A 17,748-nucleotide genomic window follows, 5' to 3' on the forward strand; every position below is an offset into this window, starting at 1 on the left:
ATGAGAGACCAGGGTCAAGTCCTTTGGTCTTTATGAGAGAGTCAGAACTCAGACCAATGAAGAAACATCTCTCAAAAGACTGCACCCTTAGTGAGAAGGTGACCTAGAAATCTTTAAAAGATGTTCATTACCACAGGAAGACTTTTTTAAAAAAAGAAAGAAAAAGAAAAAACTGGGCTATCTCTTCCTGGGCTCTAAATTTAAACGTGATGCTATATAAAGGCAGTCAGTCACAAAACACCACGTACTGTGTGATTCCACTCACAACAAATATCTAGAATAGGCAAATCCATAGAAACAATGACGATTGCCTAGGCCTGGGGGTAGGGAAAATGGGGAAGAGCTACTAATGGGTGATGAAATGTTATAAAATATAAAAATTATTGAATTAGATACTTTATATAGGTGAACTTTATAGTATAATAATTATATATATACAGTGGACCCTTGAAAAACAGGGCTTTGAACTTCATGGATCCACTTACATGTGAATTTTATTCAACAGTAAATGCTGCAGTGGGCCTCCCTGGTGGCTCAGCGGTAAAGAATCCACCTACAGTACAGGAGACACAGGTTTGATCCCTGGGTTAAGAAGATCCTTTGAAGGAGGAAATGGCAACCCACTCCAGTATTCTTGCCTGGGAAATCCCATGGACAGAGGAGCCTGGAGGGCTATAGTCCATGGGGTCACAAAGGGTCTGACACAACTGAAGAGACTGAGCACATAATAACAAAAGTGACAAGATAAGGGTTAAAGTCACAGAGCAGATCAAATGTGAATTCAACATTAAGCCTTCCTGGTTAACTTTCATGAGGCGTCACCCCTGTATCTGATCAGCTGCCTAAGGCTCCACCTCCTGATACTGTCACATTGGAGATTAGGATCTCAACATATGAGTTTGGGGCACAAAAACATTTGGTCCATAGCACTAGTTTTATTGTTCTTCATAGCACTTACCACTTGAAACAGTTATGCTTATTTGATTCTCTTTTTTAATTAATTTATTTTAATTGGAGGCTAATTACTTTACAATATTGTAGTGGTTTTTGCCATACACTGACATAAATCAGCCATGGATGTACATGTGTTCCCCATCCAGAATCCCTCTCCCACCTCCCTCCCCATCCCATCCCTCAGGGTCATCCCAGTGCACCAGCCCTGAGCACCCTGTATCATGCATTGAACCTGGACTGGCGATCTGTTTCACATATGATAATATACATGTTTCAATGCTATTCTCTCAAATCATCCCACCCTCACCTTCTCCCACAGAGTCCAAAAAACTGTTATTTACATTTGTGTTTCTTTTGCTGTCTCGCATATAAGGTCATCGTTACCATCTTTCTAAATTCCATATATATGTGTTAGTATACTGTATTGGTGTTTTTCTTTCTGACTTACTTCACTCTGTATAATAGACTCCAGTTTCATCCACCTCATTAGAACTGATTCAAATGTATTCTTTTTAATGGCTGAGTAATATTCCATTGTGTATATATACCATAACTTCCTTATCCATTCATCTGCTGTTGGACACCTAGGTTGCTTCGATGTCCTGGCTATTGTAAACAGTGATGCAATGAATGTTGGGGTACACGTGTCTCTTTCAATTCTGGTTTCCTCAGTGTGTATGCCCAGCAGTGGGATTGCTGGGTCGTATGGCAGTTCTATTTCCAGTTTTTTAAGGAATCTCCACACTGTTCTCCATAGTGGCTGTACTAGTTTGCATTCCCACCAACAGTGTAAGACGGTTCCCTTTTTTTCACACCCTCTCCAGCATTTATTGTTTGTAGACTTTTTGATAGCAGCCATTCTGACCAGCATGAGATGGTACCTCATTGTGGTTTTGATTTGCATTTCTCTGATAATGAGTGACGTTGAGCATCTTTTCATGTGTTTTTTAGCCATCAGTGTGTCTTCTTTGGAGAAATGTCATTTAGTTCTTTGGCCCATTTTTAAATTTTTTTTCGTTTATTTTTCTGGAATTGAGCTGCAGGAGTTGCTTGTATATTTTTGAGGTCAATTCTTTGTCAGTTGCTTCATTTGCTATTATTTTCTCCCATTCTGAAGGCTGTCTTTTCACCTTGCTTCCTTCATTGTGCAAAAGCTTTTAAGTTTAATTAGGTCCCATTTGTTTATTTTTGCTTTTATTTACAGAGGATCCTGCTGTGATTTATGTCAGAGAGTGTTTTGCCTATGTTTTCCTCTGGGAGTTTTGTAGTTTCTGATCTTACATTTAGATCTTTAATCCATTTTGAGTTTATTTTTGTGTATGGTGTTAGAAAGTGTTCTAGTTTTATTCTTTTACAAGTGGTTGACCAGTTTTCCTGGCACCACTTGTTAAAGAGATTGTCTTTTCTCTATTGTATATTCTTGCCTCCTTTGTCAAAGATAAGGTGTCTGTAGGTGCATGGATTTATCTCTGGGCTTTCTATTTTGTTCCATTGATCTATATTTCTGTCTTTGTGCCAGTACAATACTGTCTTGATGACTGTAGCTTTGTAGTATAGTCTGAAGTCAGGCAGGTTGATTCCTCCAGTTCCATTCTTCTTTCTCAAGATTGCTTTGGCTATTCGAGGTTTTTTGTATTTCCACACAAATTGTGAAATTATTTGTTCTAGGTCTCTGAAAAATACTGTTGGTAGCTTGATAGGGATTGCATTGAATCTATAGATTGCTTTGGGTAGTATACTCATTTTCACTATATTGATTCTTCTGATCTATGAACATGGTATATTTCTCCATCTATTTGTGTCATCTTTGATTTCTTTCATCAGGGTTTTATAGTTTTCTATATATAGGTCTTTTGTTTCTTTAGGTAGATTTATTCCTAAGTATTTTATTCTTTTCATTGCAATGGTGAATGGAATTGTTTCCCTACTTTCTGTTTTCACATTGTTAGTGTATAGGAATGCAGGGGATTTCTGTGTGTTAATTTTATATCCTGCAACTTTACTATATTCATTGATTAGCTCTAGTAATTTTCTGGTGGAGTCTTTAGGGTTTTCTATGTAGAGGATCATGTCATCTGCAAACGGTGAGATGACTGTTTGAAAAAATACTTCTTCTTTTCCAATCTGGATTACTTTTATTTCTTTTTCTTCTCTGGTTGCTGTGGCTAAAACTTCCAAAACTATGTTGAATAGTAGTGATGAGAATGGGCACCCTTGTCTTGTTCCTGACTTTAGGGGAAATGCTTTCAATTTTTCACCACTGAGGATAATGTTTGCTGTGGGTTTATCATATATGGCTTTTATTATGTTGGTATATGTTCCTTCTATGCCTGCTTTCTGGAGGGTTTTATCATAAATGGATGTTGAATTTTGTCAAAGGCTTTCTCTGCATCTATTGAGATAATCATATGGTTTTTATCTTTCAATTTGTTAATGTGGTGTATCACATTGATTGATTTGCAGATATTAAAGAATCCTTGCATCCCTGGGATAAAGCCCACTTGGTCATGATGTATGATCTTTTTAATATGTTGTTGTATTCTGTTTGCTAGAATTTTGTTAAGGATTTTTGCATCTATGTTCATCAGTGATATTGGCCTGTGGTTTTCTTTTTTTGTGGCATCTTTGTCTGGTTCTGATATTAGAGTGATGGTGACCTCATAGAATGAGTTTGGAAGTTTACCGTCCTATGCAATTTTCTGGATGAGTTTGAGTAGGATATGTGTTAGTTCTTCTCTAAATTTTTGGTAGAATTCATCTGTGAAGCTGTCTGGTCCTGGGCTTTTGTTTGCTGGAAGATTTCCTATTACATTTTCTATTTCCGTGCTTGTTATGGGTCTGTTCAGATTTTCTATTTCCTGGTTCAGTTTTGGAAAGTTATATTTTTCTAAGAATTTGTCCATTTCTTCCAAGTTGCCCATTTTATTGGCATATAGTTGCTGATAGTAGTCTCTTATGATCTTTTGTATTTCTGTGTTGTCTGTTGTGATTTCTCCATTTTCATTTCTAATTTTGTTGATTTGATTCTTACCCCTTTTTTTCTTGATGAGGTTTATTTGATTCTTTACTGCCCATCTCCCCTCAGTTGAAAGGAACTCTCCCCACCTTGAGATCTGGTTTTAGTTTCATTCACTTTTGTCCTGACACCTCAGACAGTTCCAGGCACTGTTGTAGGTACATTTTAAGTGCTATTACTTCAAGTGGAATTAAATTGAACCTACAGATAAGAAACTCAAATGACTAATACAAAATATTTCAAATGCTTATTTTCTCTATGAATAAGAAAACAGGATTTTAAAATAACAGGATACCATGATACTCGTATGTATTGCCAATATTTGCTAAATCTGTTAACATTCTTGAAATTTGAATGTAATAGAATCACCCAGAGGGCTGTTAAGGTATTGCTGGATATATAACTAAATGCTGTTACTTTTGCGCATATATTGTGAAAAGAATATTACGATCAGGCTAAATAACTTATCTGTCAACCTCTACATGGTTCCCTTTTATATGTGACTGTGTCTGTTTTAAGAATATTTAAGATATATCCTCTTAGAGAACTTCAAGTATAAGTTCAGTTCAGTTGCTCAGTTGGATCTGACTCTGCGACCCCATGGACTGCAGCATGCCAGCCTTCCCCGTCCTTCACTAACTCCAGGAGTTTGTTCAAACTCATCTTCATTGAGTCGGTGATGCCATCCAACCATCTCATCCTCTGTTGTCCTCTTCTCCTCCTGCCTTCAATCTTTCCCAGCATCAGGGTCTTTTCCAGTGAGTTGGCTCCTTGCATCAGGTGGCCAAAGTATTGGAGCTTCAGCTTCAGTGTCAGTCCTTCCAATGAGTATTCAGAACTGATTTCCTTTAGGATTGAGTGGTTTCATCTTCTTGCTGTCCAAGGGACTCTCAAGAGTCTTCTCCAACACCACAGTTCAAAAACATCAGCTCTTCAGTGCTCAGCCTTCTTTATGGTCCAACTCTCACATGCATACATGACTACTGGAAAAACCATAACTTTGACTAGACAGACTTTTGTCACAAAGCAATGTTTCTGCTTTTTAATACACTGTCTAGGTTTCTCACAGCTTTTCTTCCAAGGAGCAAATGTCTTTCAATTTCATGGCTGCAGTCACCATCTGCAGTGATTTTGGAGCCCCCAAAAACAAAGTCTGTCACTGTTTCCATTGTTTCGCCATCTATTTGACATGAAGTGATGGGAGCAGATGCCATGATCTTTGTTTTTTGAATGCTGAGTTTTAAGACAGCTTTTTTACTCTCCTCTTTCACTTTCATCAGGAGGCTCTTTAGTTCCTTCCTCTCTGTCTGCCATAAGGGTGGTGTCATCTGCATACCTGAAGCTATTGATATTTCTCCCAGCAATCTTGATTCCAGCTTGTGCTTCATCCAGCCCAGCATTTCACATGATATACTCTGCATATAAGTTAAATAAGCATGTTGACAATATCCAACTTTGACGTACTCCTTTCCCAATTTGGAACCAGTCTGTTGTTCCATGTCCAGTCCTAAATGTTGCTTCTTGACCTGAATAAAGGTTTCTCAAGAGGCAGGTCAGGTGGTCTCGTATTCCCATCTCTTAAATAATTTTCCAGTTTGTTGTGATCCACGCAGTCAAAGGCTTTAGCATAGTCAATATAGCAGAAGTAGATGTTTTTCTGGAATTCTCTTGCTTTTTCTATGATCCAACAGATGTTGGCAATTTGATCTCTGGTTCCTTTGCCTTTTCTAAAGCCAGCTTGAATGTCTAGAAGTTCTTGGATTATGTACTATTGAAGCCTGGCTTGAAGTATTTTGAGCATTACTTTGCTAGCATGTGAGATGAGTGCAATTGTGTGGTAATTTGAGCATTCTTTTGGCATGGCCTTTCTTTGGGATTGGTATGAAAACTGACCTTGTCCAGTTCTGTGGCCACTGCTGAGTTTTCCAAATTTGCTGGCATACTGAGTGCAGCACCTTACAGAATCATCTTTTAGGATTTGAAATAGCTCAACTGGAATTCCATCACCTCCACTAGCTTTGTTCATAGTGATGCTTCATAAGGCCCACTTGGCTTGGCATTCCAGAATGTCTGACTCTAGGTGAGTGATCACACACATCTAGGTCATTCCTATCTTTTTTGTATAGTTCTTCTGTGTATTCTTGCCACCCCTTTTTAATATCTTCTGCTTCTGTTAGGTCCATACCATTTCTGTCCTTTATTGTGCCCATCTTTGCATGAAATGTTCCCTTGATATCTCTAATTTTCTTGAAGAGATCTCTAGTCTTTCCCACTCTGTTGTTTTCCTCTATTTCTTTGCATTGATCACTGAGGAAGGCTTTCTTATCTCTCCTTGCTATCCTTTGGAACTCTGCATTTAGGTAGAGATGGATATATTTTTCCTTTTCTCTTTTGCCTTTAGTTTCTCTTCTTTTCTCAGCTATTTGTAAGGCCTCCCCAGACAACCATTTTGCCTTTTGCATTTCTTTTTCTTGGGGATAGTCTTGATCTCTGCTTCCTGTACAATGTCATGAACCTCTGTGCATAGTTCTTCAAGCACTCTGTCTATCAGATCTATCCCTTGAATCTATTTGTCACTTCAATTGTATAATCATAAGGGATTTGATTTAGGTCATACCTGAATGGTCTAGTGGTTTTCCCTACTTTCCTCAATTTAAGTGTGAATTTAGCAATAAGGAGTTCATAATTTGAACCACAGTCAGCTCCTGGTCATTTTTTTGCTGACTGTACAGAGCTGCTCTATCTTTGGCTGCAAAGAATGTAGTCAATCTGACTTTGTTATTGACCATCTGGTGATGTCCACATGTGGAATCTTCTCTTGTGTTGTTGGAAGAGTGTGTTTGCTCTGACCAGTGTATTCTCTTGGTGAAACTTTGTTAGCCTTTGCCCTGCTTCATTTTGTACTCCAAAGCCAAACTTGCCTGTTACTTCAGGTATCTCTTGAATTTGTACTTTTGCATTCCAGCCCCCTATGATGAAAGGACATCTTTTTTTTTTTTTTTTTTTTTTGGTGTTAGTTCTAAAAGGTCTTATAGGTCATCATAGAACCGTTCAACTTCAGCTTCTTTGACATTAGTGGTTGGGGCATAGACTTGGATTACTGTGAATTTGAATGGCTTGTCTTGGAAACAAACAGAAGTCAATTTCAGCTACAAAACACAGTATTATTAACTATCATCATAATGTTGTACATTAGATCACCAGAACTTATTCCTCCTACATAACTTAAATTTTGTACCCTTTAGCCAATATCTTCCCATTTCTCCCATCCTTCAGCCCCTGGAAATCACCATTCTACTCCGCTTTTATGAATGTGACTCAGATTTCACATATATGCAGGATCATGCAGTATTTGTCTTTCTATGTCTGGCTTATTTCACCTGACATAATGCCCTCCAAGTTCATCCATGTTGTCTCAATGTCAGGATTTTCTTCTTTGTTTTCCTTCCATTATGTATATTTATCTTTATCCATTCATCCATCCAGTGGATAAAAAATTTCAAGAGAGAAGAGAAACAGAGATCACCCTTTTTTACTGTTATGAGTTCTTCAGTATTTGCTGAAGGAGAGCTTCTGCAGATGTGTTTGGGGTACTAATAGCAACCTCCCTCCCCAGGTAAAAATCATGAAGGATGTTTATTCAAAATCAGTTTTACCCTTTCATAGTCACACCTCACATGTAACTGACATTCAGAGAATAAGCTCTGAGTTCAATCCTAACATTGCTACTTACTATAACCATAAGAGAAAAAAATTAGTCATGCAGTTTCTAGGGCTTGGTTGGCATTTAATAAATGTTAGTGCCTGTCCTTTTGTAGGCCTTTGGAAAAGGAAAGGTGGAATGTTTGAGAAATGTTAGCCATTGGACTTTACTTAGTAAGATCCCATAACTAACATGTTTATCATATTCAGATGAGACTTCTTGCCTTAGTGGTCCCACTGGTTCCCTGCTGGCCTGAGTCTCTACTGGGACACATTGTGTTTAGTGAATGTTAACAAATGGTAATAAAGACCTTTAAGGAGAGGATTAAACGACAAGTCCTCCTTCACTTTCAAGTGGCTTTTATATGAAGCATGAACACATAGAGTGAACACTTTAAAAGGAATGAATACAAATGAGAATCATCACTGCTTTGCAAGAGGAAAGTTTATTAGAAGGTTAACAAGGGGATTTGGGGGACTGCAAGACAAATCAAAGCAGCAGAGAGAACCACAAAACTCCTCATGTGACAACTCCCCAGCCCAAACCTGTCAGACCATCAGGTCACAAGAAACTGGCCTTGAATTAAGAGGATCAGGTGGGCCTGGACATTCTCTTTCCAAACTGTGAATTATGGTGGTGACTGGGGTACTATCCAATGGCTGATGGCTGTCAGAGAGCAGGGCTGGTCCATCAATGGTCCTCTGTCTTCACAGTCCTCCTGCTGGCCCTGGCTGTCTAGCACCCAAAGGTGTTGCAGGGCCCAAAGCGGGAGCGTGGGCCGCAGGGGGTGCAGGGATTGGTGACACAGGACCCGACTGATGATGCGTTGGTCGTGGCGCAGGGGTTGCAGGGCAGCCTGGGACACAGAACAATTAGCTCATCAGCATAAGATGGATAATAACAAAAATAAAGGAGGGAGTTCAACCCAAGGAGACAGGGGACAAATAGAAGCCATTTTCTGACTTCTTAGGAAGCCAAGTCTTATTCGGATCACTCCTAAATAAGCCTTGAGATGGAACCAGATCGATAAGCCTGAAGTTGTGGGGAAAACCCTTCATCCCTCCTCACCTGTGAGATAGATTGATATTATCTACCCCACAGATCATGTTCATGAAAATACTCAGGCAAAAAGTGCTGGACCCTAGAAGTGTTTGAGTAACCTCCCCTTTTTGATACTCAAATGCTCATCCATAACGTGGTTGCCCTGATCCCCAGATCCTCAGATCCCCACTCTGCCTGTCTCAGGGGGATCCCAGCCAGGGTCCATGAAACAATAGGTGTGAAACTGGGGATTAAATCCAAAAGCATTATTCAAGTACATGTGATGGTGGTTACAGGTTTGTTTTCCCTTTTGCTGAAGGTACAAAGCTTTATTTACCCATCAGCCTCCAAAAGCTCACCAGTAGAGGAAACAGTCAGGCTCAGGAGTATCTTTTGGAGCAGACAATACCTTTAGGCCTGGTCGTGACAGCAGCAAACACCCTTCACTTCCCACTGCTGTAGTATTAAACTCTAGTCTTTGCAGATATATTGGCATCAGAAACTTGACCCAGGAAGCCCCCGTTTTGTCTTTTGGTAGGACCGTGCATGTACCATGCCAGGGGTACCACCTGCTCAGTACTCACTTGCAGTCCTCGCTGTCCAGCAGCCCACGGTAGGTGTTGATCTCACACTCCAGCCGGGCCCGCACGTCCAGCAGCACCTGGTACTCCTGGTTCTGCCGCTCCAGGTCACTCCTGATCTCCGCCAGCTGTGACTCCACGTTGCCGATCAGGCCCTGCACCTGGGCCAGCTGGCAGCTGTAGCGGGCCTCCGTCTCCGTCAGGGTGTTCTCCAGGGAGTCTCTCTGTCAGAGGGAAGGGGAGGAAGGTCACAGAGCTGCTCCTTCAGGGGCTTCTCCATCGCTTCCAAACAAGTCACCAGCTCCAAGAGTTCAGGAGAGGGTGGTCCGGGGGGCATCCCAGTGCCCCTGACTCCCCAACCTCACCTCCTCACCAGGAGTCTCATCAATACCCACCAGGTTGTGCTGGGCCTGAAGCTCCACCTCCAGGGCGTTGACCGTGCGTCTCAGCTCGATGATCTCTGCCTGGTAGGACTGCAGCTGCTCTGAGCTGGACACCACCTGCTTGTTCAGCTCCTCAGTCTGAAACACCAAAGGGCAGAAGAGACAATCAGACCCCACCTGAAGGGCCCCAAGGGGCTGAGGGTCCTGAGAGACCACGTGCCGAGATGCTCACCTGCCTGATGTACCATTCCTCCACGTCCCTGCGGTTGGTCTCCACCAGGGCCTCGTACTGAGCCCTGGTCTCGTTGAGCACACGGTTGAGGTCCACAGTGGGGGCGGCGTCCACCTCCACGTTGAGGCGGTCTCCCAGCTGGCTCCGCAGGGTGTTGACTTCCTGGTGGAGGAAGGGGAAAGAATGAACTCATAGAAAGAAATCTATATATGAATTCCCTTGTGGTGGAAAGGTTGCATTAGAATTTAGGACACATATTGATATAAAACTCGATGAAGTTACTTCCTGTGAGTCAGGCCTCCTGTCTGAGAGTCTCCACATCTGTATCATGAGGCTGCTTGATTGCTAATGTTTCTTGCCACTCCAAGATTCTACCATTTCTTTTTTACTTTTCCTTTGCTCAGTGATAAACCTGGCATGATAACCGGTTTATAATTGTTGCCACTTAAATGCTACTTAAATAGAGAGAAACTAGGCTTAACTGGTCCCATTTACTTCATGTCTTCTTATCATCACACCCTGTCCATGAGGGGTTTTTTCCTCTTCATCTAAACATCTAATGTTTGAGACATGTTTTTGATATCCTAGTGTTACATTCAACCATGAGGTCTGAATCAACCACTATTTCAGTGCCTTCATTTCTTCTATTTTCCTATCTATCCATCCATCCTTCCATCCATTTATTCTAGCTTGGGTTCTACTGTCTAGGTGACACATAAAGAAGTTTGCTATCTCCTTTCAGTCTAAGTCATTAATGGGAAGACAATCTATTCAGAAGACAACCAATCTCATCAAGCAGTAGAAAGTATTTTAAAGCTCTAGCCCCAAATGGAAATAGATTAGATGACCACACCCTTTTAGGTAAAAGAAGTAAGCTTCCCCAACAACCCACCAAGGGTGTTTTGAGCATCCAGCAAAATGTTCTCAGCTCTAGGATGTCTAGCAAAGACCTAAAGACCTATATTACCCTGCTCAGGGCAGTTACAGGACTCTCAGTATAGGAATGTCAGGGGCTGGGACTCTCTTACCTGCTCATGGTTCTGCTTGAGGCAGATCAGCTCCTCCTTCAGGGACTCCACCTGGGCCTCCAGGTCAGACTTGCACAGGGTCAGTTCATCCAGGATCCTACGCAGGCCATTGATGTCTGACTCCACCAGCTGCCGCAAGCCCAGCTCTGTCTGGTACCTTGCACACACAAACAGCAGTCAAAGGAGGTCAAAGAGGAAGACTTTTTCCTAGGCTTTACTTGGCTCACCTGGTCTAATTCATTACATTGTGAAATATTTGGAATTTTTGCAGTCTTTTGAAAGGGAAAAAGACCACTGCTCAGAGTGAAAAGGCTATTTCCTCCCTGAGACCCACAGAGAAGGTATCGGTGGGGCACCCCTGTATAGTTTTTGTTGTTGCTTAGTCACTAAGTCATGTCTGACTCTTTTGCAAACCAGGCCTGGCTCCTAGGCCAGAATTCTGGAGTGCGGGTGCCATTTCCTTCTCCAGGGGATCTCCCTGACCCAGGGATTATCAAACCCACATCTCCTGCTTTGCAGGCAGATTCTTTACCATTGACCCACCAGGGAAGCCACTGTATAGTTTAAATCTACCTTTAACTTCATTTGTTCTGATTCCCCATCACAGGCTGCTAACAACTAAGCCCTGTCATCCTCCATTCTCAAGTGAGTTGGTGACTTCACTAGCCCGCTATGGACCTCCTCACCATCCTTACCAACCACCCTGAGAAGCAACCTGGTATCATGAGAGCAGCACTGGATTAGAAGGCAGTGAGATTCAGCCCTGCCGTGAGGACAGTGGTAAGCTCTTTAATCTCTCTCAACCTCAATTTCCTCATCTGTAAAATGGGAACCAAACTGACATGTCAGGGACACACAGTTTTAAGGACATTAGCCCTCTGTGGCCCCCTAGGCAAAGCAATAAGGCTATTTTTTCCTACTTCATCTTGCTCCACCCCCCCCCCCAAAAAAAAACATGCGTCAGGTTGGCCCAAAGATGAAAAAATGATATAGGTAGAATCACATTGCAAACTATAAAGTCTCATAAAAATGCAATGGATTCTTGACGATTATAATGGTCATACCTAGAAAAACTGATGGATTCTCTGAAATGAATTTTGGCTCTCATTGTGTCATTTAACTTTTTCCAATGGGCTGATCATAATTCAACTGTATTAAGAGACTTGTGTGGAATATACTTTTAAAGTTGATCCAGATGTTAAGTTGAAAAAGAGAGTGAATAGATGACTGCTTGAGCTCCTTCAAACTAAATTTAAAACACAGAATGCTTGCTTCCAGTGAGGAGACTGACAGTTAACCTAACTCACTGAATGCAAGAAACCTCCCACTATGATCGCAGACAGCTTCTGCTTGCATGCTTCCAGGACAGAGTTCATCACTTTGCAACTCAGCCTGTCCATTACTAAATTGGTCTGATCATTAGAGAAATCTTACTTGGTCCTGAAGTCATCTGCAGCCAGCTTGGCGTTGTCGATCTGCACCACCAGCCTAGCATTCTCTGCCTTGTTGGCCAGGATCTGGGCACAGGATTAATTGTGAAATCAGTTGTAGTAAGAATGAATGTCTCATAACTTAAAATTAAAAACTATTTTCTTTCAAACAGATATTCCTTCCAAAAAGCTTCAAGTCTTCTCACATTCTCAGTTTGAGGATAAGGGGAGGATTCATTAATAGAACTGATCATTTCAAAACTAAAACAGTCAAGAGAAAATGTGCCTTTTGTCATAAATTCTTCTCTTCTTGGTCTGCCTCTTGTTTCCTGCAGTAACTGAACATACTGGGAACCAAATCTCTCATAGTGTTCCTGTTTGCTTAGTGGGAGGTGGGGTGCTAAACCCCAAAAAAACCCAAGCAAACAAAGACAAGTTGGTTATCCTATGCTCACACACCACCATTCCAGCCCTGCTGACCACTCTCCACTCTCCCCTCACATTGCCCTGGACAAAGCTTTTGCACAAAGCTTCTGCCTCTACCTGGAATGCCTGGATGCCTTCACCCACCTAGCAAGACCCTCTACGTAAGCCACATTCCCCTTCCTTCCCCAGTTCCTGCAGGAGTCACTTCTTCCTGTTGCTCCCACAGTAACTGCACCTAGCCAGTTACACATCTAATCACCTTCACTGTGGTTATTTGTTTCCTATCTCCCCTATTACACTGTGAGCTCCTGAAGGAAAGAGACTGTCTCACTCAGTACTTTATCCCTTGTTCCAGCACTGTGCCTCATTCTCACTAAATGTGCAGAAATCAGTGCACGATCTTCAAATCCCACACCGCCTTTCTGACACTCGCTTTGCCAGAACTACTGAATGGTGGACAGTTAATTCTGTCAGAGAATCAAGGGCTTGTGCAACTGAATATAAACTCCTCTTCATCCTTCAAACCATGCTCAGATAGTGCCTCTTCTGAGAAGCCCTCCCTGACCTACACGATGCATTAAGCCCCACTTCTACGCTCACTCTGTACTTGTCCCACTTCTACTCCCATATTTGTGGCCCTGAATTCTCATGTGTATGCAAGCCCGCTCTGTGTATACTAGGGAGGATTTGGAGCTGGTGGCTCTTTTACTTTGTTATAGACACACTGTCTTGTTATATCTGGAAATATCTAAGGATTCACGCAGGAAATTCCTAGCTCCAAGAAATAATTCGGGTGCATATTATTATGTTTTAATGCTATGCATGCTCCATGCTTGTATGCTAAAGTCATTTCAGTTGTGTCCAACTCTTTGCAACCCTATGGACTATAGCCTGCCAGGCTCCTCTGTCCATGGAATTTTCCAGGCAAGAATACTGGAATGGGTTGCCATTTCCTTCTCCAAGGGATCGTCCCAACCCAGGGATCCAGCCCACGTCTCTTACATCTCCTGCATTGGCCGGCCGGTTCTCTACCACTAGAGTTACCTGGGAAGCCCCTTTTAATGCTATAGGCTCGGAAAACAAGACCAGAATACCATAATAGGACTAAAGCATCAGTCAGTCTGGTTTTAAACAAGAAGTAGTGTTAGGTTGCTATGACTTTGGTCTAATGCCTTACCCTGTCCCCTGTCTGTACCTCTCCTTCTTGGGGCATCCCACATCGATTCTCTAGGATGACGTGATGTGTCTTATGTAAGCCAGTGACTTCTATGTCTCTGTCCTTATCATTTTCAACATTAGGTTTGACCAAACTTAAATCCACTTGGAAGTAGGTCTGTCAAATTTAGATAAGTAGTTCTTCAACTGGCAGCTCATCAGTTGGCAGTGCCCACCCCCTCACCTTCTGCTGGAGCTCCTCGATGGTCCGGAAGTAGGACTGGTAGTTGGGGCACACGAGGGGCTCCTGCTGCTGGCTCCGCTCCAGGATGCGGCTCTCCAGCTCTGCATTGTCCCTCTCCAGCTGCCGCACCTTCTCCAGGTAGCTGGCCAGACGGTCGTTCAGGAACTGCATGGTCTCCTTCTCGCTGCCATTGAAGGAGCCCTCACAGAACCAGTTGCAGCTGCCCACATTGGCGGGGATGTTGCAGGCCCCGGGCAGGGTGGTGCCACAGCAGCTGGAGGGCACGCAGGGCCTGGAGGAGCAGCTGGAGCGGAAGCTCAGGTTGGGCAGGCAGCAGCTGTAAGACATGGTGTTGGAGGGAGCAGAGCTCTGAAGGTCTGTTTCTAAGCCTGGTTCCTTTCTGTGGTGTAAGCCCTGGTCTTCTCCAGCTCTTTATATTCTGCCAGCGGTGGGTGTGGTAGCCACGCTTAGCGTTACCCTCTTTTACCCTCTCTACCAATTTTTCCATGTTATTTAGCCACCTCACGCGAGTCCTTTACCTCATAAAATGTTTTACTTGGGCTTCTTGCTAAGTCAGGACTCATCAACAATCATGCTGGTTGGTTAAGGAAAAGCTTCAAAGTGACCCACCCATATCTTTCCAACAGCAGCACTCACTCATGGGCTATAGAGTTAGTGATAGCTATGTCCTGTCCTCCAGAGTTGGGGGCACTTCTTCTCCTACACAAGGAAAGGTCAGTGGCTCATCTACGTCATGCTCAGTAGAGACTCTGTGAGAAAAAGCAGACTATTCAGTAGGGAATCCTGGAAGCTGAGATCGGAAAGGATTATGAGGCCATCTTGTCCAAGGCCCCTTTGCCAGGTGGAGGCAATTCTACCCTCTTCCTAGGGGGCTTCAGGAAGCCCCCAGGCTCCATTTCTGTTATTACTTAATGTTCACAGAACATTAAGAAAACTAACATCTTGGGAGCACCTACTCTTCAGGAAGATTTTACTCTGTACTTGTACATAGTATGACATTTGTTGACTTAAAAAATACTCAGAACCTAAAAGTTGAGGGTTATGTTTTATTCAGCAGGAATTTTTAGGACTTCAGGCCTGGGATACACCATCTCAAGTAACTCTGAGAGAACTGCTTTGAGGAGGCAAGGCAGGTAGCCAGGTTATACATAAATTTTGCAACAACGGACAGGTAGTCTGAACATCAAAAGATAATTGTTAAAGGAAAACCAGATATCCCAAGTTAAGGAATTTAGTAGTTTCCTGTGTATGAGAAGATGCAAGAGTCTGGGCTCACAGAAATCATTCCTTTGATATGCATCCCAGCTCTCTGGGGCCAGTATCCTGTGATTTCACATCCTGAGTTTCCTCAGGGCTCATCGAGGGGAATGGCTGCAGTCTGATGGCTAGATGGCAGGTATTCTTTCTTTCCTGACTTCCTTCAGGGTTCAATAGCTCACCAACGGTGGTGGCTGCAATCATTGAAGATTATGACACCCTTTGTTTACTGATATGGCAGGAAATATCCATTTCTCATGTTGTTAGAATGGCTTCTGCTTACTGAGAACCCACTGTGCTGAGCACCTTATTTATACTGTCTCTTTAAGTCCACACATAACACTGCAGGGTTTGCAAATGAGGATGCCAAACCTTTGAGAGGTTGTTCAAGGTCACAGAGCTCTTGCGTGTGGAGCCAGCATTACAACCCCCACTTCTCTGATTCCAATGGCCTTGCTCTCTCCTTCACACTGTCTCCCTCATCCAATCTTCTCACTGCGAGATGCAATGATGCACAAAAGGATTGAGTGCAATTGAATGCACTACTAGGCAATATCACCTCCTAAATTATAATTGACCAAGAATTAAAAGTCTGTTCTCTATCAAAGAACCAAAGGTCACTTCTACTCTAGTGGAAGGAAGTCTACTAAAAGAAAATGTAATACCCACTAAGGCTTGGGGGGAAAGGGAGATTTACTGGGTTCGATGTCAAAATGCCTGATCCCAGTTTTCCAAATGATATGCGAGCTACGTGTGCCAAGTCACTTCAGTTGTGTCCTACTCTTTTCGACCCTATGGACTATAGCCCACCAGGCTCCTCTGTCCATAGGATTCTTCAAGCAAGAATACTGGAGTGTGTTGTCATGCCCTCCTCCAGGGGATCTTCCCAACCTGGGGTCAAACTCAAATCTCTTATATCTGCATTGGTAGGTGGGTTCTTTACCACTAGGGCCACTTGGGAAGCCCTTTCCAAAGGACGTGACTCTTAAAAAGTCATCACATTAAGTTACATGCTTTCTTTTTTTTCAGTTGATAATTATGTTTTATCCAGTGGACTTCCTGAGGGCTTAAGCCCAGAAGACAGCCTCTCAGAGAGCTCTGAGAGACTGCTTCAAAGAGGTAAGGGAGGATCCAGGATGCATGGGAGTTTTGCAATAAAAACCAGGTAGGCAGACTATCAAAGGATAATTGTTAATTAAAGAAAACCAAATATCTCAAGTGAATGAATTTAGCACTTTTCAACATATGGGAAGATGTAAGAGTCTGGGCACAGTGAAATCATTCCTTTGATATGCACCTCAGCTATCTGAAGAATTGATGCTTTCGAACTGTGCTGCTGGAGACGACTCTTGAGAGCTCCTTGGACAGCAAAGAGATCAAACCAGTCAATCCTAAAGGAAATCAACCCTGAATACTCATTAGAAGGACTGATGCTGAAGCTGAAGTTCCAATACTTTGGCCACCTGATCCAAAGAGCCAATTCACTGGAAAAGACTGATGCTAGGAAAGACTGAGGGAAGGAGGAGAAGGGGGCGACAGAGAATGAGATGGTTGGATGGCATCATCAACTCAATGGACATGAGTTTGATCAAACTCTGGGAGATAGTGAAGGACAGGCAAGCCTGGCATGCTACAGTCCATGGGGTCGCAAAGAGTCAGACACAACTGAGAGTAACTGAACAACATTTTGGGATGGTATCTTGTTTTTTCTCTATCCTGAATCCCCTCAGGGGGTGGCTGGAATGTCTGATGTCTTGTTGACTGCAATATAAGGTATGTGACATTCTTCATCCTCTGAACCAAAGTACCTGATCAATTAACACACAAGAGTCTTTTAAGATAAAGGCCTGCTCAAAGGAGGCACTAGAGAATGACTTAAATAGGACTAATACATGCGTGTTGAGTCATGTTTGACTCTTTGTCACCCATAGACTGCTGTCTGCCATGCTTCTCTGTCCATGGGATTTCCCAGGCAAGAATGCTGGAGTGCGTTGCCATTTCCTTCTCCAGGGGATCTTCCCAACCCAGGGACTGAACCAGCACTCTTGCATTGCAGGTAGGTTCTTTACCCCTGGTGCCACCTGGGAAGCCCCTACATAGGACTGGTTTTTCTTAAGTAAACAATGTGCCCCACTTAGATTTAAATTACATGCTTTATTGGTATTTCAAGACCATCTGTACATTTTGGCAAACATATTCTACCCTTTTGCTATTCCAGATGGAGATATGAAACATGAGGATTTTATGTTCAATCTATCAGTGCTCAAGATATGAAAA

At 42.6% G+C, this 17,748-nt stretch overlaps 1 protein-coding gene across 2 annotated transcripts; it reads right to left on the minus strand.

The window, feature by feature from the left end:
• Positions 1 to 8,099: 8,099 nt before the first annotated feature.
• On the minus strand, positions 8,100 to 14,658 carry KRT33B (keratin 33B). 2 transcript variants are annotated; one of them, XM_005220763.2, is made up of 7 exons: positions 14,194 to 14,658; positions 12,373 to 12,455; positions 10,939 to 11,095; positions 9,911 to 10,072; positions 9,691 to 9,816; positions 9,299 to 9,519; positions 8,100 to 8,529 (listed from the first exon to the last, which is right to left on the minus strand). In XM_005220763.2, exons 1-7 carry the CDS (start codon positions 14,539 to 14,541, stop codon positions 8,409 to 8,411), a joined length of 1,218 nt encoding a protein of 405 aa, XP_005220820.1. In that variant the 5' UTR covers positions 14,542 to 14,658; the 3' UTR covers positions 8,100 to 8,408.
• Between the last annotated feature and the right edge of the window lie 3,090 nt (positions 14,659 to 17,748).

This window comes from Bos taurus, chromosome 19 (genome assembly GCF_002263795.3).
Source record: "Bos taurus isolate L1 Dominette 01449 registration number 42190680 breed Hereford chromosome 19, ARS-UCD2.0, whole genome shotgun sequence".
In the NCBI taxonomy this organism is placed as follows: domain Eukaryota; kingdom Metazoa; phylum Chordata; class Mammalia; order Artiodactyla; family Bovidae; genus Bos; species Bos taurus.